Here is a 25,302-nt window from a genome sequence, read left to right on the forward strand (position 1 = left end):
GGGAAACTACTAAAAAGTGTAATATAGTTCATCAGACACTGCCATTCCCTCTTTCAGATATTTTTTTGACAATGGCAGAACATTCCTGCTGTATGTTTTTTCTGCAGCGTAGACTTTTTAGACTATCCCTAAAATACCTATTAGGCGGTAGAGGGAGTTTAGAAGGCATGCAGCAGCCTGGTCGAATGAGGAGGAGAGCGGCAGCTTCCATTATGCACAGACAGGCAGAAATGTATCTCTTGCTGCAAAACAGCAGTTTTTGTCGTCCACAAACACACTGTGCACACACTTGTCCAGCAAGTGCATATGCTCCCACCCCCTAACAGCTCTTCAGTGGGGAAGTGTGTGTACTGTGCCTGATATCCGGTGGGATCCAGCAGTGAGAAACAAAGGAGCAGGAGGAAGATTAGTCATGCATAGAATCTCACTGCACCCTGACTCTGAAACGATCAGCAAACTGTGAATGTGAAAAAAAGAATATATCAGAAGAGCAAGGGCTTTTTTATCTGCAACTTGGAGTCTCATGTGAAGATTCCAGTGGAAACCCAGAAGAGGAACAATCTGACCAGAGACACTTGCACACTGTTCAAGAATTGCTGATGTTGATGCTGTCAAGGGTCAGATCTGGGTAAGCATCCATCCTTTCTAACACAGCGCTAATACTGTTAGGGGATTGATGAGGAATTTGCATGCTCTGCGGACCTCGTGAATGATTGCAGTTTCTTCATATGAGCTCTTGCAACAGTGCTGCAAGATCATTTATCTAACTACTGAGATTGCTGACAGAAATGGAAACACATTAAATATGCCTCAGTGATCTTGAGGGAATTTTCAAGGGTTACTTGAAAAAATATGCAGTAAATCATGCTTTCCACTTTGCTTAACAGCCAGTATATTCAACTATAATGGATGAATGCCATTATGTTTCTTGATCTTGGGAAAACTCACAAGACTTTAATAGAAATTGGCCTGACTAATTGGCACTACAAACCTCTTATACTCTCTACTATACTAACTTCCCCCCTACACCATTTACCATTTAAAATTGTGAATTGTGGTATACATCACCTCTAGACTATATTTTAAATAGGTAATGTTGTGAAAGTAATATTTATATATGTAAACACATCTATTTAGTACTATGGGTGTAGCAATACACAAACTTAAAATTTGATTATGGTGGTGTCTTGATACAATATATTTTCATATATACAATATATATGCCTTAGTGCCAGTTTCAGTGAATTAAAACAATCAGCTTTATAGAAGCACAATAATTGAAATGTTTATGTTCAGACTCTTAGCAGCGTACAACAACAGAAAAAGTTGTGTATTAAACATGGCTAGTTAAACATTAGCTCGCTAGCCAAGCTTTCACTTGGGTGTACGTTTGCCAGGTCTCGGTGAAATTTCCCCTGAAAAACTGCACAAATAGACCTGAGACTTGTTCAAAAATTTTAGGGAAAAGACATGGACGCAAGTTCACTTGGTTGCACAAATATGTCTGATTTGGTGTAAAAAAAAAAAAATTGGTGTAATTCAAAAGGAGGAGTTTCTGAAGGATGGGGTGCTTTATTTCACATTCTGCAAGATGTTAAAGTCAGGCAGTTCTCTGCGTTTTTCTCCACTATAGCAAGTATAGCTGCAGCTATGAACCTCCCATTCCCTGTAATTTATTTAACCTGGATTGAATGCACTGGGAAATTATGTTTTACATCGAGAGAGAGAGAGAGAGAGAGAGAGAGAGAGAGAGAGAGAGTGAGAGAGAGAGGGGGGTATTGGCACGGGGTAGTATACTAGTACAGTAGTACACTAGTGGTAGTACGGGTATATACTAGTACAGCTCACAGGCTTTTTCAGAGGAGTGTGGGTTTAAATCTTTATTACACCTCAAATTATATAAGCTGTATCTTACAATAAATAGCAGATTTTATTATATGGCATGTTAAATGTATTGTTTGACACAAAGACGAATTGAATCGAGAGCCTTGTAGTGCTACAGCGACATGGCATACCATAAGAATATTTTAATATTAAATTAAATGGTTATTTGAACGGCTTGCATTATCATCACACTGGCCATTTTCAAAAAACATCCAGGAGCACTATGCAATACTGGACAGTGCTATAGTAGGTATGTAGTGTGTGAGGTAGATGTATGTTTACACATGCACTACAGAGCCATCCCATTAAAAATGTTTTCAAATAGAATTAATATTGTGGAAAATATCCGTACTGGTTATTGGTTCTGTCTGTTCAACGGGGATAGAAAACCTGTCGTTTCTCTCATGGAGTATTTGTAAACTGTACATCATTTTTTTTTTTTTTTTAATAGAACTAATAATTTTTTGTTCTTGTTTCCAATACCTGTTAGAAAGCCATTTGCTACATCTATCAGTAAAACACCATAGCAACTCCATGACTCATCCTTGGTGCTTGACCCCAGCTTCTGTGCTAGCAGCTATATTTACATAACTTATTTACATAACTCGGAGACCTGCTCAGGCCCAAGCCTCTGCCATCATTTGAATGAATTGAAAACGTTTTTAAAACATTGACTGATGTAGCCCCTCTGCAGCCTCTTTGATATCTTGCATTAGCTGAAATTGAACTCCTTTAAGCCAGCACCATGATTAGTGATTGTCTAAAAAATAAATAATTTTTTTACATTTTATGGCCACATTTCTGCATCCAATTACATGTAGAAAAACGGCAATGCTGTGAAAATCCCTCCTTTTTGTTGTTTTTTTTCACTGATGTAGTTGGAACTGTAATGTATTGCAGCATGAGTGATATAAATGCATGAAAGACATGGTTGGAAAATGCCAGCCCTGTCTCCAATTTCTCATTGAAATTAAAAGCCCTAGGATAGAAATCAACTAAAATTGCACTGGGCAAATGAAATCAGCTGATGAACCACTCAACACTGTCAGCAAAGAGTTTTCTGTGTGTCACCTGCATTCCCAAAGCTGTGTGTGCCAAATGTCCAAACAAACATCATCCTATCCAACCTTTATATATGTGCATTTTTAAACAGTTTGACTTTATATTTCATCTGTGTTTCATCTGTGAGCACCAAAATCAGTAATTACACTGTCAATTATGTCGACATGGTTGATAATACATGGAATGGGAGCCTCTCATAATAATTTTACCCATGATTAATGACACTTTTCTACTGCTACGGGCTCCTGCATACAGTACGCATGGGCGAGTGGGCGGAAATATACGCACATCATCAGGTATAAGAATAACGTGATAAATCACATTCTATGTGAAGAAACGTACAGATGAACGCTTTATGCACACAACTATATACTTTGTACTTATGGTCTTTTAAATGAGATCTGTGGTTTAGGTAATACGTTATCCCTTCCTTGGTGTCATGTATGCTTCTAAAGCATGGAGGAAGTTTGTCGGTGGTAGAAATGACTGTCTGCTCTTAAAACTATGATCGTGACAGGCATAAGACTAAATAAGCAAATATGAAAGCAGAAACATGGTCAAACGTCATAAAGTAGCACTGAGAGTTCGGCTTATTTAAAGAGAGTTTGATTGCAAACAGATTGTTTCCATTAGTGGTCAGGTGATTTTGAGCAGGGATAGGTGCTTGTCTGGAGGTAATGAAGACCCACAGGTTATGCTGAGGATCATGGGAGTTACAGACATGGCCATGACAAAACCTACAGCTTTAAATGTACAACTGTATTAGTGACTTGTTTATTGAAACAGAGAGTGTTACTTCAACTGTCTATACATATATATTTTTAACTATAAAGCTATAATGACCCATATCTCACACACATGAATATAATTCATTTTCTTATCACGCTAATAGCCCTAATACCAAATTAAAAGTTTCTGTCTTGCATTAATTTTACATTGTGACACCATGACCTTCTCAATGACTCACTGCCAAAACACTGGCCAAAAAAAAAAAACAGACAAGGTAATTTAGCTGGGCATATAAATAATTTATTTTGTCTCATGAGAGTACAATACGCTGAGCTAAAGTTTGAAAGATAATATGGAGTTGTTGTTTTTTCTCTCTCTCAGATGTAAGCAACTGACTAGCATGTATCACTAGCCGTATTCTAACAAGTCCTGAAATCTAACTTGGTTTAGGACAATGTGTCCTGTGTTAGAAAGTGACCGATTGTAAATTATTAGCTTCCACAATAACATAGTGGCTGATGGTGTACAAGATCAATCTAAACTGACTGCTGCCTGCTTACCTGACACACCTGTTAGAAAATCCTGGATCATTTAATTTCCCTGGGTTTGTGAGAACACAATATGCATGCACACTGTGTTACTAACTAGTGACTTTCCAATGTGTATATAGACTTTTATTAAATCCATGCATTCCTGCTTCGTCTTTTACAGTTTTTTTAACGATCACTATGACAAATTTTTCAATACTTTTGACAATTTTTCTGAACTCTTAATGCACCTGCAACACACAACTGGCAAAACGGTTAATTCCATGCTCAAAATCATACACTGTAAAACTAAACTCCAACACTAATTTCCAATATACAATAATACACTTAATAATTCACTTTGCAGTGAGAGGAGCCCTTATACAATATCCTACCTGTTGGTTTCTTGAAAAATCTGGACAATGGATGGCACTGTGTCCCCTGGCTGAGATTTGGTTGCACTCGTTCACCAGCCTCACTGTATGATAGCCCGTGGTTTATGACATGGTCTATGATAGTAGCTCTTATTTCATCAGGTAGACTAGCTCTGGCCTTTCTCTGAGCGCCACCACGCATTGTACCTCCTCTCTCTCTACGATGTTCTTGTCCAGGCATTCCTCACACTTGCCCTTGTCCCACTCATCTCCCTTGTCCTGGTACTCGTCTTGCTCTCCTTCATGTAGGCATTTTTCTTACTTTCTTTTTGTTGCTCTATATTGTTCCTTTCCAACACAAGATCAGTCCAAAGAGGTCCTCTTTCACTTTATACCATATGGTCATGCGATTGAAAGAACCTCAACACCTGAGTATGTTTCCTAGATGGGAATCAGCTGTGATTGATCTATTTGCATAACTTCAATCATCTGTTTCTCAGTAGCAATGGAATAAAATACAGGGGATATATATGTGTTTCAACTCACAATATGAACAGCTGTTCACTTTGACTTTAGCCTATAAGTTAGGTTAAGAACATGGTGTTATCTGTTCAGACATACAGTGTGAAAGCATTTGTAAATCTGGCGGTAAAAGTCCATTGTTTTGGGCTTGGTTGAGCTTGTGTGTAAAAGAAGTTCACGCATGTTAAATTTGTGTTGAGTGTATGCATTTTGTGTCAAAGCAACAAGAAATGTGTTAATTGTTTAGCCTATACAGACGGGTTTTTTTGTGCTAACTGTGTAAGAGGTTAGGAAAATTGTTAAAAGTACTGAAAAAATTGTCATAGCAATCATAAAAAACTGTAAGACTAAGTATCCCAGCAAGTGAAAACACACTGCAACGAAAGGCAAAATTTACAAGTGTATAGTTCACTGTTGGTATTTTTGTTTGTAGGTTTGATTATGATTTTTTTGGGAAATGGTGACATATTAACTTGGCGTGTAACAATGGAGACTCAGATGAAGTATGAGGATCAGTGTGCTGAAGGATTTAACAACATTCTGTGCAATCACAATCTAAATATCAATGTCAATAAGCAGTCAGTGAAGCAGTTAATCACAGTCTGGCACAAAGGGCAATCCAAAATGCAATTATGATAAAGCACAGCAAGGATAATACATTATACAGACAACACAGTGTCCCAAAAGTCTCCATACATATGGGAAATTAGCACTTTTTAGTAAAATGTGTCCCGAAATATTTCATAATTAGTTTATTTTATATATTATATATATTTCAGATTTACAGCCTTTAAGAATGCCTTTGACAAAATAAGAATGTATTGAAATCATTCTCATGGCTGGATCGGGAAGCTGTTGTAAGGTTGCGCTGGACTTTAACAGCACATCATACACGACACTACTGCCAAACTTATAAACAAATTCAAAGACAGGAAGTGGACTTCCACGAACATCCACTGATGAAGGCACAACTGACATGGTGCTGCCGTACATGATGGACTGGCCAAGCATGTCTCCAGACCTAAACCCTATTGAGCATCTGTCAGGCATCCTCAAATGGAAGGTGGCACAAGGTCTCTAACAACCACCAGCTCTGTGATGTCATCATGGAGGAGTGGAAGAGGACTCCAGTGGCAACCTGTGAAGCTCTGGTCAACTCCATGCCCAAGAGGGTTAAGGCAGTGCTGGAAAATAATGGTGGCCACACAAAATATTGACACTTTGGGCCCAATTTGGACATTTTCACTTAGGGGTGTACTCACTTTTGTTGCCAGCGGTTTAGACATTAATGGCTGTGTGTTGAGTTATTTTGAGGGGACAGCAAATTTACACTGTTACACAAGCTGTACACTCACTACTTTACATTGTAGCAAAGTGTCATTTCTTCAGTGCTGTCACATGAAAAGATATAATCAAATATTTACACAAATGTGAGGGGTGTACTCTCTTTTGTGAGATACTGTATTCCCATATGTATGGAGACTTTTGGGACATGGCACAGAACTCATACAAGACATGAGTAATGGGCATAGCTTAGCTTTGCCCATTAGAGAGCCAGCCCATCTGTCCAGGTCAGAGCTGAGGATGTGGTCTATGTTTCTGGCCTGCATAGAATTTATGTCATCTGATTGCTCTCTGGAGATAAATGTGTGTGCACCATCGCTTAGGTTTGTTTAATTTTTGCTTATCCACTCGTCAACTGCCAGAAGCTCAGATGGTTCTCAGAATCACAGGAAAAGAGGTGGTTGATAACCTAACACACACTGAAATGGTGTGAGTCCAGTGGATGAGTGTCTGGGAGCATTCGGGGGTATTCTGCCATGGAGGGTTCTGACTCCAGTCATGTTTGATTTCTTGAACAGAGTTTAGGAATATTCTAATCTCTTAACTTGGCCATTAGACTGTGGATGGCAACCTGATGGAAGACGACCATTGGTAATGAATCCAGGAATCCACTAGGCAGGTGTCAAGGGGTTCTAGACTGAGCACACACTTGGCAAGATTGCATAAAGTGTATGATCTTCAGAAATCATGAAAGTGTTCACATTAAGAGTACAGTATAATCTAGACAATGTGCACGAAAATAATCTCATGTAAATTTGTTTTAGAGCAACATTGTCAACAGAAAATATAATGGTGACATGATATAATAGCAGACAATTTATGATGTGATAGCAACCACTCTCATACATTAATTGTATCTGATTTTTTTTTTTTTAAAAAAGGATCAATTACTAATAATTGTAATTGTTAAAAAAAAATCTGCTACATTCTCATTACAAATATGAGTTTAAATATGCCCAACTAGTGTTTGTTGTTTACATTGTTTGCATGTGTGAGCAGTAGTTGGTTAGAGTGGTTAGAGTGGATTTCATAGCTCATATGCAAGACGCTACTGAAATGAGGAAGCTGGCAATGTTCACACTGTTATTTCTTTTTTTCTTTATTTATTGATTGCTGCACTTTAGTGACATTCCCTAATATTTTAGCAACTCAGATACTCTGAGTGTACACAGAGAAAATGAACTACTAACATGTCTGATGTCACATTCGAAACATGTAATCACATTAGTTTGGCATGCCATTTGTGTGCTGCTGATCGGAAATAACAGAATGTCTGAATATGAAACTAAACACAGTGGGGAATTTGCGTTTCCTTTCTGTGGTTTCTGATGTGCCAAGGATTTTTTTTTTTGTCTATATAATAATAAAAAAACCCCCCACATATTACTTTCAGAACATGAAAGTAACACAATATAGACAGTTGCTTGCTTATAGTTCTGGTTCTCTCTCGCCAGTCGTGACTCACATGAACAACCTCCTGGTGCAAAGGTAATTTGGTAGAAATGAACACAAATTGTTCTCTGAAATTCTTTTGTTAGCATGACCATAAGTCCTCTTTTTCAGACCTTAAAAAAGCGTCAGTGTATTTCTAAATTAGAGAAAATGTCCAGGATTTGGCTTTAGCTTCATTATGATGTGCTTATGGTCTAATACTGCATCATGTGTGCACATACTTGCATTACTTTAACCCCTCTCTGTAATTCCTGCCCACCAATCGGTCGATTATAAATGGCTTGCAGCAACTATTGGCCAAATTCTGCCTCTCGACCATTAGCCTACTCTCAGCGAACGCGAGGAAGGTAAAGTGCTGTGGTGTACGACGTCAAACAGTTGCTTGACAATAACAGCAAATGACAGCTGTCCTGAGTCGAAACAATGCCCATGGCCATATAAGGTCATTTTTAATTTCATGTTATCGCATGGCTTTGTATTACATGGCCATTCAAATGTGTAAATGGTGGTAGAAGGGGCAGAAGGTACACTTGTGGCATCTAATATTTTTATTTTATTCCATGGACATTCAAAAGAATTTAGGAATTTATATATAGATATATGTGTGATGCTAACAGTGTGTCTTTTTCAGTGTATTAAAATCTGCATTCATAGTAAAGCTGTTTTGAATGCTATTAAGACATGGAAAAAGGTGTCCTCTCTTTGGAAAAGCAGAATATGGTCACCCTAGCGTTTGTGATGAAATGTTACCCACATCAGGGACAGTGATATTTTATTCATTCATTTAATTATTTATTTTCTTTAAACAAATCCAAACATGTTTAAGCTCTAAATAAAAGTATTTTAGATCATATTGCTTTTCTCTCGACTTTATTTACATATGCGACCTTGAAGTAATCCAAAAGTAATCAGATTACATCACTTTCATATTGTGATACTTGGATTGCGTTACTGATGACATTTTTATGAAGTAATTTTGTAACTGTAACGGAATACATTTTTAAAGTAAACCTCCCAAACCTATTCCTACATACTACATGCATGCTACATACTAAATTTCATGCTGATCAGATTCATGCCCTAGGACGGGTTTGAAAAAAGTAGGTTTTTCTGAAAATTATAATTGGCGGACATAACTGTCAGACAAAAGTATATATATTTTTTTTGCCAAAAAAGATACAGGATGCCTCAAGGATTCAGTAGATATACTTTTTACTCTATCCTATGCAACTGTGGAAACAAAACACAAAGTTGAAGAGTAGTGTGTGGCATTTGAGACCTAATTATCAAGTTTGTTTTGTGCCTTGTGGCTTCTGATGCTTTTAGAGAATAATCATATTAACAATAATAATAATTCTTTGTTATGTAATGATAACTTTTACTCAAACCCAGTAACTTTACAGTTTAATAAGTAACTTTGTGAAGAAAAAAACTCCTCTAAAATCTGTGCTCATATCTAAACACTAATGCTGGTCATAGTCCCTTCACTGCTCAATGCCATCATACCCTTCAAAATCCCTATGCCTAAAATGGCACTGAACAGCAGTACCACACACACTGTGCTGTGGAGCAGTAGAGGCACTTGAAGTATTACGTGGTGAGCACAGACACAATGCAGTACCAGCTTGCCCTGAGGTGGTTTGTACAAAATAGAATGGTAGTCCAAAATAGAAATACTTAAATACACGGAGAGAATGCCATGGATCAAGATGAAGACCAGATGGATCACAATCCAAGAAACTAAACTGACCAAAACAGCCTCAATTAACTCTTAACCAGTTATTATTTCAGTTAAAAAAATGTCAAAACCGACGAAGAAAAGAGACACAGCTGTGCACAAAATACTCTCAACTCTATTTGTGAAGGATTATATTGGATACTTGGTTTGGATTTCCCCATAGGTCAGAGTGTGTTTTGCACTGTAGGAAATTTGAGCTTCTTGGCATATATCAGCTTGTCTTAAAGAAAGAAAAAAAAACATTTGGTTGTTTATCGTTAAGGTGACAGGTCAATGCATTTAAACTATTTTTGTAAATCCATACCTAATCATAACATTATTTATACCATGACTGCAGTGTTATTGAGACAAATAATGTAGGCTATTTAAATAACCTACTGACTTTAGATAGATAGATAGATAGATAGATACTTACTTTATTTATCCCTGGTGGGGAAATTATTGTGCATGAGCAGCAAGACATTAAGACTGTACAATCCACAAATGTACCACATATAATACAACAAACATAGGACATCAGAGGTAATCACAAAATATACATGGAATATAAAAACAGTACATATGTGAGTAAGATTTGAGGGTGTGGACAGTGGGTATTTGCCTAGCTTGTGGGGGCCAGGTTTATGGGGGCGTGCGCTCTGGCGAAGTTTGTAAGAGAAAGCTCTGCCCCCTATTGTAGCCTTCACTATTCGAGGTACCAACAAATAGTAGGCATGATCGAAGTAGGCATGGTGGATCATAAAAGAACGAAAGTTCGCTCATTCAGTGCTTTATAGGTCAATAGTAGTAAAAAAGAGATTTTCTATAGTTCAGGAGGCTTCCATGCTGTTTGAAATACTTCCAATTTAATTTGATGACATTTTTGTTCTAATTTCCGAGTGGTCTGTTTTAAGGTGCGTGTATGATCATTATACCTGGGTGCTAGCTTTTCTCTCTAATTATTTTTCTTTTAAGTGGAGCTACCTTATCTAGCATGTAGTGGAACATTGACTCTAAGCATTCAGTCGTCTGATCAAGTTCTTTAGGATCAGATGTTGATCCAGTCATAGTTGATTACCTTTGGAGGTTATCGATAAAACTGTGCAGTAGCTGATGTGAATGTACTTTTGATGCAGTAACATGGCAAGGAGCATATAAGTTCCAGAGTGTGATCACCACTATGAGTGGGTCCTATTACATTCTGATTGAATGTAATCGAGTTTACATCCGGGTTATCCAAATGAATATTAATATACAAATGAATATTAAGAATATTAATATTGTTAGAGACCAACAATTAATGCATTGTCTAAAGAAACAACAAGAGTCGAGATTAAATCTGCAAATTCACCAAGGAAGTCAGAATATGACCCTGGGGGTCTGTAAATAATAATTAGTGGAATCGGCTCGGTAGATTTTTTTTTTTTCTGTCTACATACTGTATGTTATACTAGTATAAAGAACTTCAAGGAGTTGAATTTCTGACTAGGTTTTTGTGTGATGCCTAGATAATGCATTTTAAGCCAATTAAGAGCAAGAAGAGATAAAACCCTAGAGAAATGTCAGAACAAAAAGAATACCCTTGACATTCTGTCCCCCACATCTGAAATGATGACTACAGCCCTGCGTTAAACACTCAATATGGCAAACGTTCAGCTTGTTCAGTGTGTTATAACAAGCCTATTAAACTTAAATAAACCTATTACTAATGACAGCGGAAGAATGACTAAACATCCTGCACTCAACACACCGAACAAGCTGAACATTTGCCATATTGAGTGTTTAATGTACCTTAGACGAACATTAGTTGATATTATTTTAGGAAGATCAGACGTGGATGGACTCCGCTTGCTGTCTTTAGTCAAAAAACAGAAGCATTCTTCGAAAAAAATTAAAATATGGCAGAAGGAAAAGTGAGACTACAATAAATGAAAATGATAGTGCAAAATTAATGATGAAAAAGAAAGGAACAGTATAGTTTAAACACCGACACAGGCAAGAAGATCTCTGCAAAAGATTCGAAAACAGGAACTACATCACAGGAACGCAACAGGAAACCTCCCTTCTGTAGCTCTTCTTGTTGCATCGAGGTGGAATCAGCCTACGCCAGAAGGTGCTCCTCATTCCAGTAAGTGTGTCATGTAGGGGGTGAGAAGTGTTGTCCATGATAGTCTGTAGTTCGGACATTATCCTCCTCTCAACAACCACCTCTAGGGGGTCCAAGACTATACCTCTGACCGAGCCTGCATTCTTGATGAGCTTATTCAGTCGTTTGACCTCTTTAGCTTTAGCCTCAGTGCCCCAGGACACCCCAGCACAGAACAAGGAGCTGGCAACAACAGACTGATAGAACGTGTGAAACATCTTGTTACACACATTGAAGGACCTGAGTTTTCTCAAAAAGTACAGTCAGCTCTGTCTCTTCCTGTAGATTGCCTCTGTGTTTTTGGTCCAGTCAAGTCTGTCATGAACATGGACCCCCAAGTATTTATTTATTTACAGCCATGTACTGTATGCAGACAGGAGAGCGTCGGTCCTTTTTCTACTGAAATCAATTACTAGTTCCTTTGTTTTTGAGACGTTGAGTTGTAGGTGGTTAGCCTCACACCACCTGAACAATGAAGCTGAACATGAAGCTGTTGACTAGTACCCTATACTCAGTCTCCTGTCCCTCCTCAATATAGTCCACAACAGCAGAGTCATCCGAAAGCTGCTGCAGGTGGCATAACTTTGTGTATACTTTGTACGTTGTAAAGTCTGACGTGTAGTGAGTGAAAAGAAATGGAGATAGGACAGTTCCTTGAGGAGTACACAGTTCCTCAGCCACACAAACTGAGGTCTACCCATGAGGTAATCTGTAACCCAGGAGATTATGGGGGTATCAACCTGCATTACTTCCAGTTTCCTTCCTAGTAGTGCAGGATGAATGGTGTTGAAAGCACTGGAGAAGTCAAAAAACATGACCCTCACAGTACTGCCGGCTTTGTCCAGATGTGAATAGACCCTCTGCAGCAAGTAGATAATGGCATCAGCCACGCCCACATGGGGGCAGTAAGCAAACTGCAAGGGCTGACCAGGGGTCTCAGGTATGACAAGACCAGCCTCTCCATTATCTTCATAATGATGATAATGTCAGTGCTACTGGTCTGTAGTCATTAAGAATGGTGGGACACCCTTTCTTTGATACTGGGACCAGATATTATGTTTTCAAGAGCACCGGCACTCTCTCTAGGCTAAGACTCAGGCTGAACAGACTCTGAAGCACTCCACTCAGTTGATCAATACAGGTTCTTAAGACTCTGGGACAGATGCCATCAGGTCTCGCAGCCTTATGTTGATAAAGCCTCCTCAGCGCTCTCTTAATCTGATCCTCTGCGATAGTCAGCCCAGCATGGGGGGTGTTTGAGACAGAGAATGTGTGTGATGGTAGAAGCTGTGGGAGTTGTTGAAGGGAGTGGCTGCTACAGACTGTGTCTGCATGCACAGTGAAAGTATTGTTGGGGGGATGGGTGATGAAGTATAGCATTGAGACCTAGGTCAAACCTATTGAAAAACTGGTTTAGATTATCCACCATCTCTAAATTACGCTCCATTACCCCACCCGTCTGTTTGAAGCCAATGATTTCTCTCATACCACTCCAAGCATCTTCCTCTGCAGCTTATCTTCCAGTTTTCTCCTGTAGGAGTCTTTACTCACCCTCAGCTTTCATTTGAAGTCCTTTTCCATGCGCCTCACCTCCTCCGTGCCACCCCTCCTGAAGGGGTGTAAATACTGGAGGAAGCGCAGCACCATGTGACACTGTGTCCACAACTGATTAAACAGAGTAATGCAGTCTCAAATTGCATACGTATGTACAATTAATTACAATACTCATTGTGAGCATATTATTATTTAATTATATTTCACCCAAAATTCCATTCACATCATCAAAGGACTTTTTCTTTGAGATTGTAAAGGAGGAGGGTAATTTATTCACGCGTCAGGTTTTTTGACAAGAAACACTTCCGCATAGGATACCCCTGTGTATCCTTGCCCCTAGCTCCTCTGGAGGCTTCCTCACTCCTCGTTCCTCGCCTCCTCGCCGTGCAGTTAGAGAATTGATATGTCCTTCAAGATGACTGACTTCGAACAATTTCCAGGTCACGAGCTGGAGGACAGAGAAGCGAGGGAACTTTGAGTATTGAGAAGCACACTAAGCCTTTGAAAATGTTAATTCTCAATGTGCAGAACTCACCCAACACCTCTAATGTGCAATGTACAACACTGTACCAGGAACTCCCCTAAAGGGGGCCCATCTCACTAGCATGCTGGACTTGCACAAGTTTATTCTGAACTGCTGCGCTCTTTAAATGAAGACAGCATACCAGTCTGGAAGCCAGAAAAGAAAGACAAAACAAGAAGAAGAGGAAAAGTGTTAACAGAACTGTGGTAAGAGGTGGATATAATCTAATTACAAAATAATTGACAATGTAAGCCATAATCACATAAAGTAATGCATCATTTTGTCATAATTTTGACAAGCAAGGAGGTAGCTGGGTGTTGGTGCCTGGTTTGAAATATGCACTGTTAATTATTTTGCTTGCTTTCTAGGTCGAATTTTTTCATTTTGCTTTATACCAGAGCATGGAGGGGCTACTGTGGTTTAGTGGTTTGCACATTTGCCTCGCACCTCCGAGGTTGTGGGGTTTGAATCCCGCCCGGTGTGTGTTTGCATGTTCCCCCCATGGGGGTTTCCTCAGGGCACTCTGGTTACCTGTCCTGGTCCTACACATGCCTTGTAGGCTGATTGGTATTTCCAAATTGTCCGTAGTCTCTGAGTGTGTATGCAATTGTGCCCTGTGTTACTTTGGCACCCCATCCAGGGTGTCCCCCCCTGCCCTGTGCCCCGAGCTCCCTGGGATAGGCTCCAGGTCCCTGCGACCCTGTGTAGGAAAAGCGGTACAGAATCTGACTACAAGGATGCATGGTTGAATCCTTGAATCTGATTAGTCAAAAGATTTGCTCAGACAAATATTAATCTTGCTGTAACATGAACGATAGGTTAATATTAATGCACTAATTCAAATATGTCATTGTTTCTGTAGTAACAGCTCATACACTTGGACTTGAACGGATCAAAAAGAAAAGTTGTTTAACAAAGTAAAACATACAGTCACAGTGCTTTGCAAAGTTTCCCAGCACAGGAAAGTCTTCAGGACAGAGGAGTTTAGAGAGAGACAGAGAGGGGGGGGGGGGGGTGTGACAGAGAGAGAGAGAGAGAGAGAGAGAGAGAGAGGGAGGCTGGTGACGGATTAATAAATTAAACATTATAATCGTTGGCAAATCTCTGTGGTCTAAGTGGAATTATACACTCCAGAATGTGCTGTTATGTGCTTTGTGCCATGCTGATATTCCATAAAAGAGCATGATTGCAAATGTGATAACAGTTTCATAAGCAAGAAATTTATAATGAATACTTAATTATACATTAGTACAATTATTTAATCAAGAAACTGACATTTCAGACAAAATATTTCGTTTATTTTTGGTCTGTCAATGAAAATATTTCCCAAAGAATCCACAGCTGGACAGAGTATTGCATATCGCCATGGTGATGCACAGACTGACAAGTACCTGTACTAATGGTTTCAGTGTAAGAAATTTTGCTAGAATTGGAATTTATCTAGTTGGGAAGCTTGATTTAGCACTACATCTAGCACACAGAATATAATGATAACACTTTCAGACAGATATCCTATAGTTGCCTCATTATATTGTACACATAATATGTGTATTTGTCTACAGTTTCAATTAGGGAAATTATATTTTTTAAAACTAAAAATCAGACTTCTTTATATTGCGCTTTGTGTAATCCCTGACTAGACATAAATTAAAATACACGTGACTGTTGTAACAGTTACACTTTGTATGTATATTTATGGATATCTGATTCTTGATAAAGGCATCTGGGTAACATCTGGTAACGGCAATAAAGTAACTTGCATTTACCTGCCTGGGGCCGCCACAGTCCATAAAATTGCAAAGAAATAATTAAAATGATGCATTCAAATAATAATTACAAAATATAATATAGTAAACAAAATTTACAACGTATACATTTATAACATTTTAAAGACACGGCCATAATAGGCGGGGTCTGAGCACAGTTCGCAAATAATGCCCTGAGTAGCCTGTTCTTGCCATGTTACATAGAAAAAAAAAAAGGTCAATAAATTAACATACAGTTTAACTTTTCAGATTGTAGCTCAATACATATCCTTTGAAATGTCTTCTGAAAGCTGATTGGCTGAACTTGGTTATGTTTTTAAGCAATGCAAGCATAATTAGAAATTCACTTACAGCACATTAGCACACTGATACAGTGTACCAAATTTTACACTCACAGGTCCTGGCAGCTATTTGAACTAGTATTTAACATCGAGTAGATGTGAGGACATGCAAAATATCCTAGGACTAGTAGTAAAAGTTTGCATATTAGGCACATTATATCAAATTCTAAATGGGTAGAGCATAATGGTCAAAATTGCTATGGAAATAGAGAAAAAGAGAATTTTGTCACTAGAACTTTATGAGATAGATGCCAAACTGTAAAACATCTCACATCTGTATGATGTACAGTTTGGTCTACATGGTGAGTTTTAATGTACAAACATATTAATAAGAACAATAAAAAAAACCAGTAAATAAACAGTAAAACAAACAAACAAACAAATATAATAAAAATAAAATAAGGCCAGTATTTGGCATGGGCACCCTTTGCATTTAACGTTGCATCAAATCAGTTCGAAACATCTTGGAGCTCTCTAGTAAAATGATGCATGTAGTGGAAATACCTGTGTTTGATGTTTCTCTTATTATAAGATTTATTGTAAAGTGTGATCTTTGTCAGCTCCCAGAATGATAAGACTACCATGATCACTATTTCATTTTCTCCACTTCAGCGTCTACAATGTTGAAACTCTTGGCTAGCTTCAGGTCCTAGTAGAGAATAGCAGGTACTGGCACTCACCCAAGTGCCCCATATGTTGAATACAATGATGTAATGAATTATTAAGTTCCTCCTTGAATGAAGCTTCAAGGTCTTCTATTACTGACAGCGATTTCCCATCAGTCTATTTCAAGTCGAAATTACACTGGATGATTGGTTGTACCAAACAAACGAACAAAAATGTCTTTAGTGGACACATTAGGAGTAGATTTGGGGACAGTAAAGTAAAACCGTTATTCATCAGCATTCATGCATTATGCATGTGAGTTCTGAGCACTGAAAGGCCTTTAAAACTCTTTAATATGCTCCATAGACTGAGAGGTTGGTGGCAGGGTAAGTAATTTAATTTCTGTGGCATCAAAACCTTCATACCACTAAAGTCTGAGTGGGAAACTTAAGAGACCTTTTATTCAGTGATGGATTCTACCACACTGTGTGGCAACTACTGTCCAATAACCATCCTGCACTTCACCAGTTTGTTATGAACACCTGTGTTGAGTGTATGGCCCCTAGTGTTACCTGATACAAGGTTAAATGAGAGGCTGGTCATGTGGTTGGGTTACCAAATATGGAAAGAGTTGAGAAAGGGGTCTCTCTAAAGCCTCATCTCTCAAACCTCAGGAAATTCAATAGTTGCCTGGAATCAGCGTAGAGAACTGTTAAATTTTTTTTTTGTAGAAGAGGTGAGTTCTGGTGTTTAAATTCAGATGGTGACAGGTCCTTTCACATGAGAAATACTCTGTGTGCACAGATGTGGGTTAAATACTTATCCTGTTTTTATTTTATTTTTTATTTTTTAAATCAGTAAATGTTAATTATTTTACATATTGTCCTTACAAATTACAACTTAGATCATTAACTAATTAAAAACAACAACAACAACAACAAAAAAAAACACTATGGACAAATGTTATTTTCTGAGTAACTGGGTTAATTAATAGACGTTTAAATAAGATAAAAATAAAATTTAGGATTTAAGATGAAAGAAGTAAGATTAACTTAGGGGTACTCAATGAAATAAAGCTATAAAAGTGATGCATGATGGAGTATCGCAATAAATACTGCCATCATGCAGCCACCTGTACCCTTTCTTGTGACCAAAGTTGGAGATACAGGTATTCTGTCTTCCAAATCTGATTAGCAGGCCAGTGGTTGAGTGATTTTCCCTGGTCATATCATGTGCTGCTCTTCACAGAGTCTTCTAATTTCCCTTTGCTGTATACTGAGTGGAATTGTGCTCATGCAGCCAGTGTCTATATCTCTTGAGAGCAGAAAGTGGGCACCAGCTACAGTATGTGCTCACTGCCTCGGCACTGAGCATTTGAAGGATGCAGTGTTTGACTCACAAAGCGTTGACAGAGCCCTCAAGAGGAGCATGAAGATGTTATGTCTATAGCTATATCTATGTTCAACTATGGCCTCAGCAGCATGAAGAAGGGTTCGGGTTGGTAAACTCTCTAAGCTAGTCATCTCTAAAGATGGTTGCAGCCCATACTGCATTTTAAATGTGATCTTTTTCAAACTCCTTCTTTTGGCAGTTATTTGATTAATAGATCAAGGGGGATTTGATCACTTGTGCCCAAACGCTGTGTTCTGCATTATTTACCCTGACAGAAAGCAAGGGTGCTGCATCAGCACATTTTTTTGTATTTAATATCTCTTTGGTTGTTTATTTCTTTAGTAATGCCTTTAAAATGAAATGACTGGACTTCACAAAAAAAAGTGTGGAATTGAAACATACAATCTATTTAAAATGTTTAATCGTACTCTGTACATAAAGGGGCAGTAACTCATCATGAGTTATATGATTTGAAACTGATCAATCTAGGTTTACATTAGTTATTAGTCTTTTATTATTAGTCTTAGATTTACACTCAATCAGGACCATGAGTAGGATACAAACATTTTCCCGATATTGCAGGATTTACATGAATTTAAAAAAATATTGTATAAATGCTCATGCGAATGATAAATGAATCAATTTGTATCCAGCCAGATAAATGAGGCCCAATTATGTACTGTACTCTATACAATTATGTATGTACTGTATGGCTGGGTGTCATAACAGAGGTTTAAAAGTGAAGCCAAAATGTCTCTGAGGCCCACTAGTGGCTGGCTGCAGTACAATTTTTAATCCTGCCCAATCACATGTTAGTGAATGTAAACCTTACTGTTTTCCCCCACATACTAACACAAAAGGCAATACTACATGTGTACAAAGAGGGAAAAAACAAACAAGCAAAAAAAAAAAAAAAAAAAAAACCCAGACGGAACAAACATAACATAAAATATTGTGTACATCATAAAAAAAATCACATCAAGAAAGAAAAAAACAAAAAGAGGTATCAGCATTGATTCAAACCACTTCAGCTATAACTGGTTTTAAAAGATAACTTAATAAGATAATCACCACATGACAGTGAACTCTGAGCCAGATACAGTCTTATCTTTTCTAGACTTAAGAACTGTAGCACATCTCTAGCCCACTGTTTAAAAGTAGGGTGGGAAGCCTGTTTCCAATTGAGCAGAATCAATCACGTCGCCAGCAGAGATGTAAAAGCTGTGCAGTTGATATCACATTTTGAAAGAGTAGTCTTTTCACAGACAGTACCATAGATGGTTGTTAGAGAGTTTGGACTAACATTTTTACTAAATATCTTAGAAAAAGACTCCAAAAACAGTGACCAGAAAACAAACAGTCACAAACAAACAAAACATATGTAGCAGGGCTGCATTTTGAACAAGTGGGGTGAATAGAGGAATATTTCTTCGTCAACCTTGCTTAGATAAATGAAGTCTCTGTATCACTTTAAATTGCAAGACAGCGTTTCTGGTAAAAATAGAAGACCATGAACCCTATATTTAGCCTCCTGCCATTCCTTGTCAGCTAGGCAAATATTTAAAGTAAACCTTACATTTTATATTACATCTCTACAAATTTTTTTTTGGAAATAGTGTTCTGTCATTTTTACAAGAACAATTGACCTTGATCTCTCCCCCTAAATTTTTCTTTAAATAAATGTGTTTTAGGAGTTATTTGATGATAATTAAAAGGGAATGGTTGATGAGGTGATTGACAGTTTTGGACATGTCACTTGAGACGTGCACTTTCCAGCACACACGTAAAGACAGACCATAATAATAGACACTCAGTGGGGAGTTCTTTGCAGTTTTTCTGGTATGCCGATATGCTGATATGATATGGTATGTCTTAACTAGCTTGTTGTGCTGATATTATAACTAGCAAATCAATGTGAGCAAAGTGATGACATAAACCAAGGCAGCTAACACTATGCTGCAAAATACTGCTTATTATAATTATTATTTAAATATATTTTCCCTTGCCTGCTCTATCTTTCAACCAATCCCCTATCTTCTGAAAAAGACCTTGATCTCATTCAAAATAAAATCCACAAAATAACAACGAAATTCAGTTTATTCAGCCAGTTTAAAAAGTCAATCAGCCACAACGATCCTATTAATCCTCATACAGTGCCCTCCACTAATATTGGCACCCTTGGTAAATATGAGCAAAGAAGGTTTTGAAAAATTGTCTTTATTGTTTAACCTTTTGATCTTTTGTTTAAAAATTCACAACAATACTCTACTATCATGGATATCAAACAATTGCAAACAAAACACAAGTTTATTAAAAAAAAAATCTTTATTAAATATTAGGGATGCACCGAAATGAAAATTCTTGGCTGAAGCCGAAACCGAATATAATGACAAACTTGGCCGAAGGCCGAAGGCCGAATACCGAACATGTTTTTTTCGCGTTTTTTTGCATTTATTTTGCCATTTTTTTCCCCACCATTGCATAAATTAAATAATCAAAATGTGCTTTTTACTATTTTGGCTTGCTTTTCAAAGAAAAAAAAAAATCAATTACAAAAACTACAATTTCAAAATATTTATTTAACACTGAACATTTTTTTCATTCCAGCAGGCACAGGCTACCAACAAGACACAATATAACTTTAAATAAATAAATGAGTAAAATAAAAATATTTTGATGTGGTCATCTTTAAGCCCCTTGAATACCCAATGTTAGGCCTATAACTGACTGCTGGAAGAATGGAACACTCTGTAGACTACAACTAAAAAGTGCATTAAAAAGTGCATTGACAAGAGTGCAAAAAATGGTTCTATTGGGTTCTATACGGCTGATTATATTGGGGATATATACCGCTCGCGTCCCTGTACACCTCGCCGAGTATTATAGTAGATATAGTATAGTTAGATACGTTGTTAATGTTATGTTCCCTTAAATAAATACGTCTTTACTTGCTTCCGTGCTCTACTCCCTTATGTCTCGCGACGTGACAGAATACTCCGGAACAGAAACAAAACAAACGCACCTGTCCACAGTAAACATCCGAAGAGCTAGGCTATTTGGTTGCGTCATCAAACACGTCATTGTTCGGTCAAATTTATTCGGCCTTTTCACTTATTCGGCTGAACACCGAAAATGCTTTTTTTGGTTGCCGAACATTCGGTGCATCCCTATTAAATATAAATGACCCTTTTTGTCAATACTTGACTAAATTGCCATGGCCGCAGTATTCAGGTGTGATTTTGTCCCATTCTTCTAAACGTATTGTCTTTAAATCTTGTTCAGTTGGATTCGAGTCAGGTGATTGACCGGGCCATTCTAACACCTTGATTTTTTTCTCTGAAACCAATTGAGATTTTCCTTTGCTGTATGCTTTGGATCGTTGTCCTGCTGGAAGATCCACCCACGTCTCATCATCATCATCCTGGTGGATGGCAGCAGATTCTTCTCAAGAATCTCCCGGTAAAGGGCTCCATTCATCGTTCCTTCAATTATATGAAGTCTTCCAGTACCATGTGATGAAAAACAGCCCCACACCATGATGCTTCACCTCCACACTTCACTGTTGGTGTAGTGTTTTAAGGGTGATGTGCAGTGCCATTTCTTCTCCAAATATAGTGTGTAGTATGACAGCAAAAAGATCAATGTTGCTCTCGTCTGACCAGACTACACTCTCCCAGCATTTCATAGGCTTGTCCAAATGAGTTGTAGCAAACTTTAAATGAGCTTCAACATGCCTTTTCTTTAGTAATGGAGTCTTGTGGGGTGAGTGTGAGCAGTGGAGAGCATTGACTATTGTTTTCTCTGTGACGATGGCACCTGCTGCCTCCAAGTGTTTCTGGAGCTCTTTCCGAGTCGACCTTGGCTCTTCGGCTACTCTTCTGACTATTCTTCTGACTCCCTGGTCAGAAATCTTGTGAGGAGCTCCTGTGCGTGGCCGGTTGATGACGGAGTGATGTTGCTTCCACTTGTGGATAATGGCTCCAATGGTGCTTACTGGAAGATTCAGAAGTTTTGAAATACGTCTGTATATGATTCCATCAGTATGTTTTGCAACAATAAGTTTGTGAAGGTCTTGGGAGAGCTCTTTGCTTTTACCCATCATGAGATGTTTCTTGTGTGACACCTTGGTAATGAAAAGCCTTTTTATAGACCATCAATTTACTAACCCAGCTGATATTAATTTACACAGATAGGGGGTATAATTACTTACAGATTTCAGCTGGTTCCTCGCCTTGCCTTGGAGAACTGCTTTTTCTTAGCGTGTTCAATACTTTTTTCCTGTGTCATTCCACTTATTTACACATAACTTTATTTATAAACTTTAATGTTGTGAATTCTTTATATTTCCGGATTTCTTGAGTTAATACTGATATCTGGTGAAAATTTCATGTGAATACCCTCATTGGGAATATATTTACTGATAAAATGTTGACTCATTCAATACTTATTTCCCCCACTGTAAACACTGGGTCTGAGACCAAATTTGAAAATTTGTGATTTTTTCAATATAAAACCAGAAATTATCAAAGTTTTTGAAATGAGAAAATTCTCAATTCTCTACATGAATTTATGATATTGACCATGTTAATTCCTTTGCACAAAAGGTCAGATTTTCCATGAGTCTTATCCATTCCATTCAAGCATGTGTTCAGACGACACTCCGATGGATCATAAGGTTTTACACAAACATGTGGAGTCTGTGTCAGCTGTCATTAAAGCTGCCATTAACGCAACCAGGGGACATACCAAATACTAAGAAACTCTGAAATTCGTTTAAATATTTCAAAGAACCTACTTTGAAATATTGAAAATGAAAATATAATTTCTAATGAAATCCCTTAAATTGAAAAAGAATTACAAACAGAAGCATTTTCACTAGTGGTGTCAGATTTTTGGACCCCACTGTATATTGACAATATACTAGATTTATTAGATATTTAATGTCAATGTGTATCATCATATTAGCCTTTCATATTTGTCTTTCAAAATGTTAATAAAGTATACATTTATACAAAAGTTAACACATTAAGGACCTTAATGTGTTTTAAAATTGGCATTGGAGAATCTTTGACACAAAAATCCATCACCTATTATGGATGGTTTTTAGTTGAACTTGTTGAATATGTTGGAAAACCAGATGGAGTTAATATACTCTGTATTTTTGTGCCTAGGTATCTGGTGCAGTGATCCAACCTGAATAAGGAAGAACAAGGGCATGGCGGTTTATCCTGTCTTGGGCTTGCTGGGCCTTCTACTGCTACAGATCACACTTCCCATATGCCATGGCCAAGGTTGTCCACAAGTCTGTGACTGTGTATCCCAGAGAAAGTTTGTGAATTGTCAGAACAAGCACCTTAATTCTTTTCCAAATGGAATTCCAACTGACACAAGGTTTCTAGACCTCAGTAGAAATAAGTTGCGTTGGGTGGAGCATGGTGACTTGGAAGCCTACACACATTTGGAGGACTTAGACCTTAGTGAAAATCTCATCAGTGTGCTTGAGCCCAATGCTTTTTCCCGCTTACTGAATCTACGTGTGTTATGCTTGCGTGCCAACCAGTTGAAGCTGGTGCCAATGGGTGCCTTCTCACATCTTGCCAATCTCACAGATTTGGACTTGAGTGGAAATAAATTGGTTATTTTGGTAGATTTTACTTTTCAGGATCTGAGGAGGCTCCAAAAATTGGAGGTGGGTGACAATGATTTGGTATATATATCAAACAAGGCATTCCTGGGCTTGACTGGTCTACAGGAGCTTACCATTGAGAGGTGCAACCTGACCTCTATCTCAGGACAGGCTCTTTCCTATCTCCATGGCTTGGTGTCACTACGATTACGCTACCTCAATATTGTCTCGTTAGAGGAACAAAACTTTCAAAAGCTGGGTGGTCTGCGGGGTCTAGAGATTGATCACTGGCCATTTTTAGAGTACATTTCCCCATACAGTTTCCAGGGCCTCAATTTATCGTGGCTTTTCATTACCAACACCAACATTACTACAGTTCCAACTGGTGCCCTACGTAATCTTATTAATTTGGGCAGTCTGAATCTCTCACACAACCCCATTTCTGTTCTTGAATCTTGGGCTTTGCGCGATCTGGTCAATTTGAAGGACTTACACCTTGTGGGCACCAACTTGATGCGTGTTCAGCCATATGGCCTTGGAGGTCTTCAGCAGATACGTTTGCTCAACCTGTCCAACAATAGGTTAGTAACGCTAGAAGAAGGCTCTTTTCACTCTGTAAACACCCTGGAAATGCTTCGGGTTGATGGTAACCCTCTGTCCTGTGACTGCCGTCTGCTATGGATCTTGCAGCGCCGCAAGACCCTTAACTTTGATGGCAAGTTCCCAGTTTGTGCAGGACCCATTGAGGTACAAGGTAAAGCTCTCAGCGCATTCTCTGACTCAGCACTCCTTGACCACTTCACATGCCAACGACCAAAAATCCGCAACCGAAAACTACAACAGATATCTGCACGTGAGGGTCAGGTTGTATCATTTTTTTGTCAAGCAGATGGAGAACCAACTCCGACCATCTTCTGGATTTCACCTCAGCGCCGCCGCATCACTACTAGAAGCACTGGTCGTCTTATGGTTTTACCAGAGGGCACATTAGAAATCCACTATGTCCAAGTAACAGATAGTGGAACCTACATATGCATTGCCAGCAATGCAGGTGGCAATGACACCTACTTTGCCACATTAACTGTCAGTGGGCTACCCTTGGATGCAGGCCTTTCAGTGAATCGCACGTATACTGGTGACCTCAATGACACTAATCTGAATGACACGCGTGTCTTCCTAAAGTTCACACTAGACCTCAAGACAATTTTGATCTCCACAGCAATGGGTTGTATAACATTTTTGGGTGTAGTCGTCTTCTGCTTCTTGCTTTTGTTTGTGTGGAGTCGTGGACGTGGACAGCACAAAAACAACTTTTCAGTGGAGTACTCCTTCAGAAAGGTAGATGGCCCTACAACCAGTGGGGGCCAAGGAGGGGCTCGAAAATTCAATATGAAAATGATATAGAGGTATATATCAAAGGTCTCTGTGTCTTATATATATATATATATATATATATATATATATATATATATATATATATATATATATATATATATATATATATATATATATACACATATGATTGGGTAACTAGGTACTGCACAGAAGATATATTTAATGTATGTGTTTTCTATGTATTTTTTTCATAATTGTATGTTTTATATACAGTTTGTCTACCATTATCACAAAATTTAACTTATACCAGCAATACGTTTATGCCCTGACTTACTAAGACCTCAAATAAAGAGTTTATATGTGTGCATTTTGATAATTTGTGTGTCCTTCTTGTTGTGCAGT

General features: G+C 38.2%; 1 protein-coding gene across 1 annotated transcript; it reads left to right on the forward strand.

Moving 5' to 3' along the window:
- The first annotated feature begins 140 nt into the window (after positions 1–140).
- On the forward strand, positions 141–24,969 carry lingo3a (leucine rich repeat and Ig domain containing 3a). The gene is made up of 2 exons (XM_053635406.1): positions 141–628; positions 23,111–24,969. Exon 2 carries the CDS (start codon positions 23,155–23,157, stop codon positions 24,967–24,969), a length of 1,815 nt encoding a protein of 604 aa, XP_053491381.1. The 5' UTR covers positions 141–628; positions 23,111–23,154.
- Positions 24,970–25,302: the final 333 nt, after the last annotated feature.

Source organism: Ictalurus furcatus, chromosome 10 (genome assembly GCF_023375685.1).
Source record: "Ictalurus furcatus strain D&B chromosome 10, Billie_1.0, whole genome shotgun sequence".
Taxonomy (NCBI): domain Eukaryota; kingdom Metazoa; phylum Chordata; class Actinopteri; order Siluriformes; family Ictaluridae; genus Ictalurus; species Ictalurus furcatus.

Coding starts and splice junctions, on each gene's coding strand:
- lingo3a (XM_053635406.1), top strand. CDS start 23,155: ATGGCGGTTTATCCTGTCTTGGGCTTGCTGGGCCTTCTACTGCTACAG.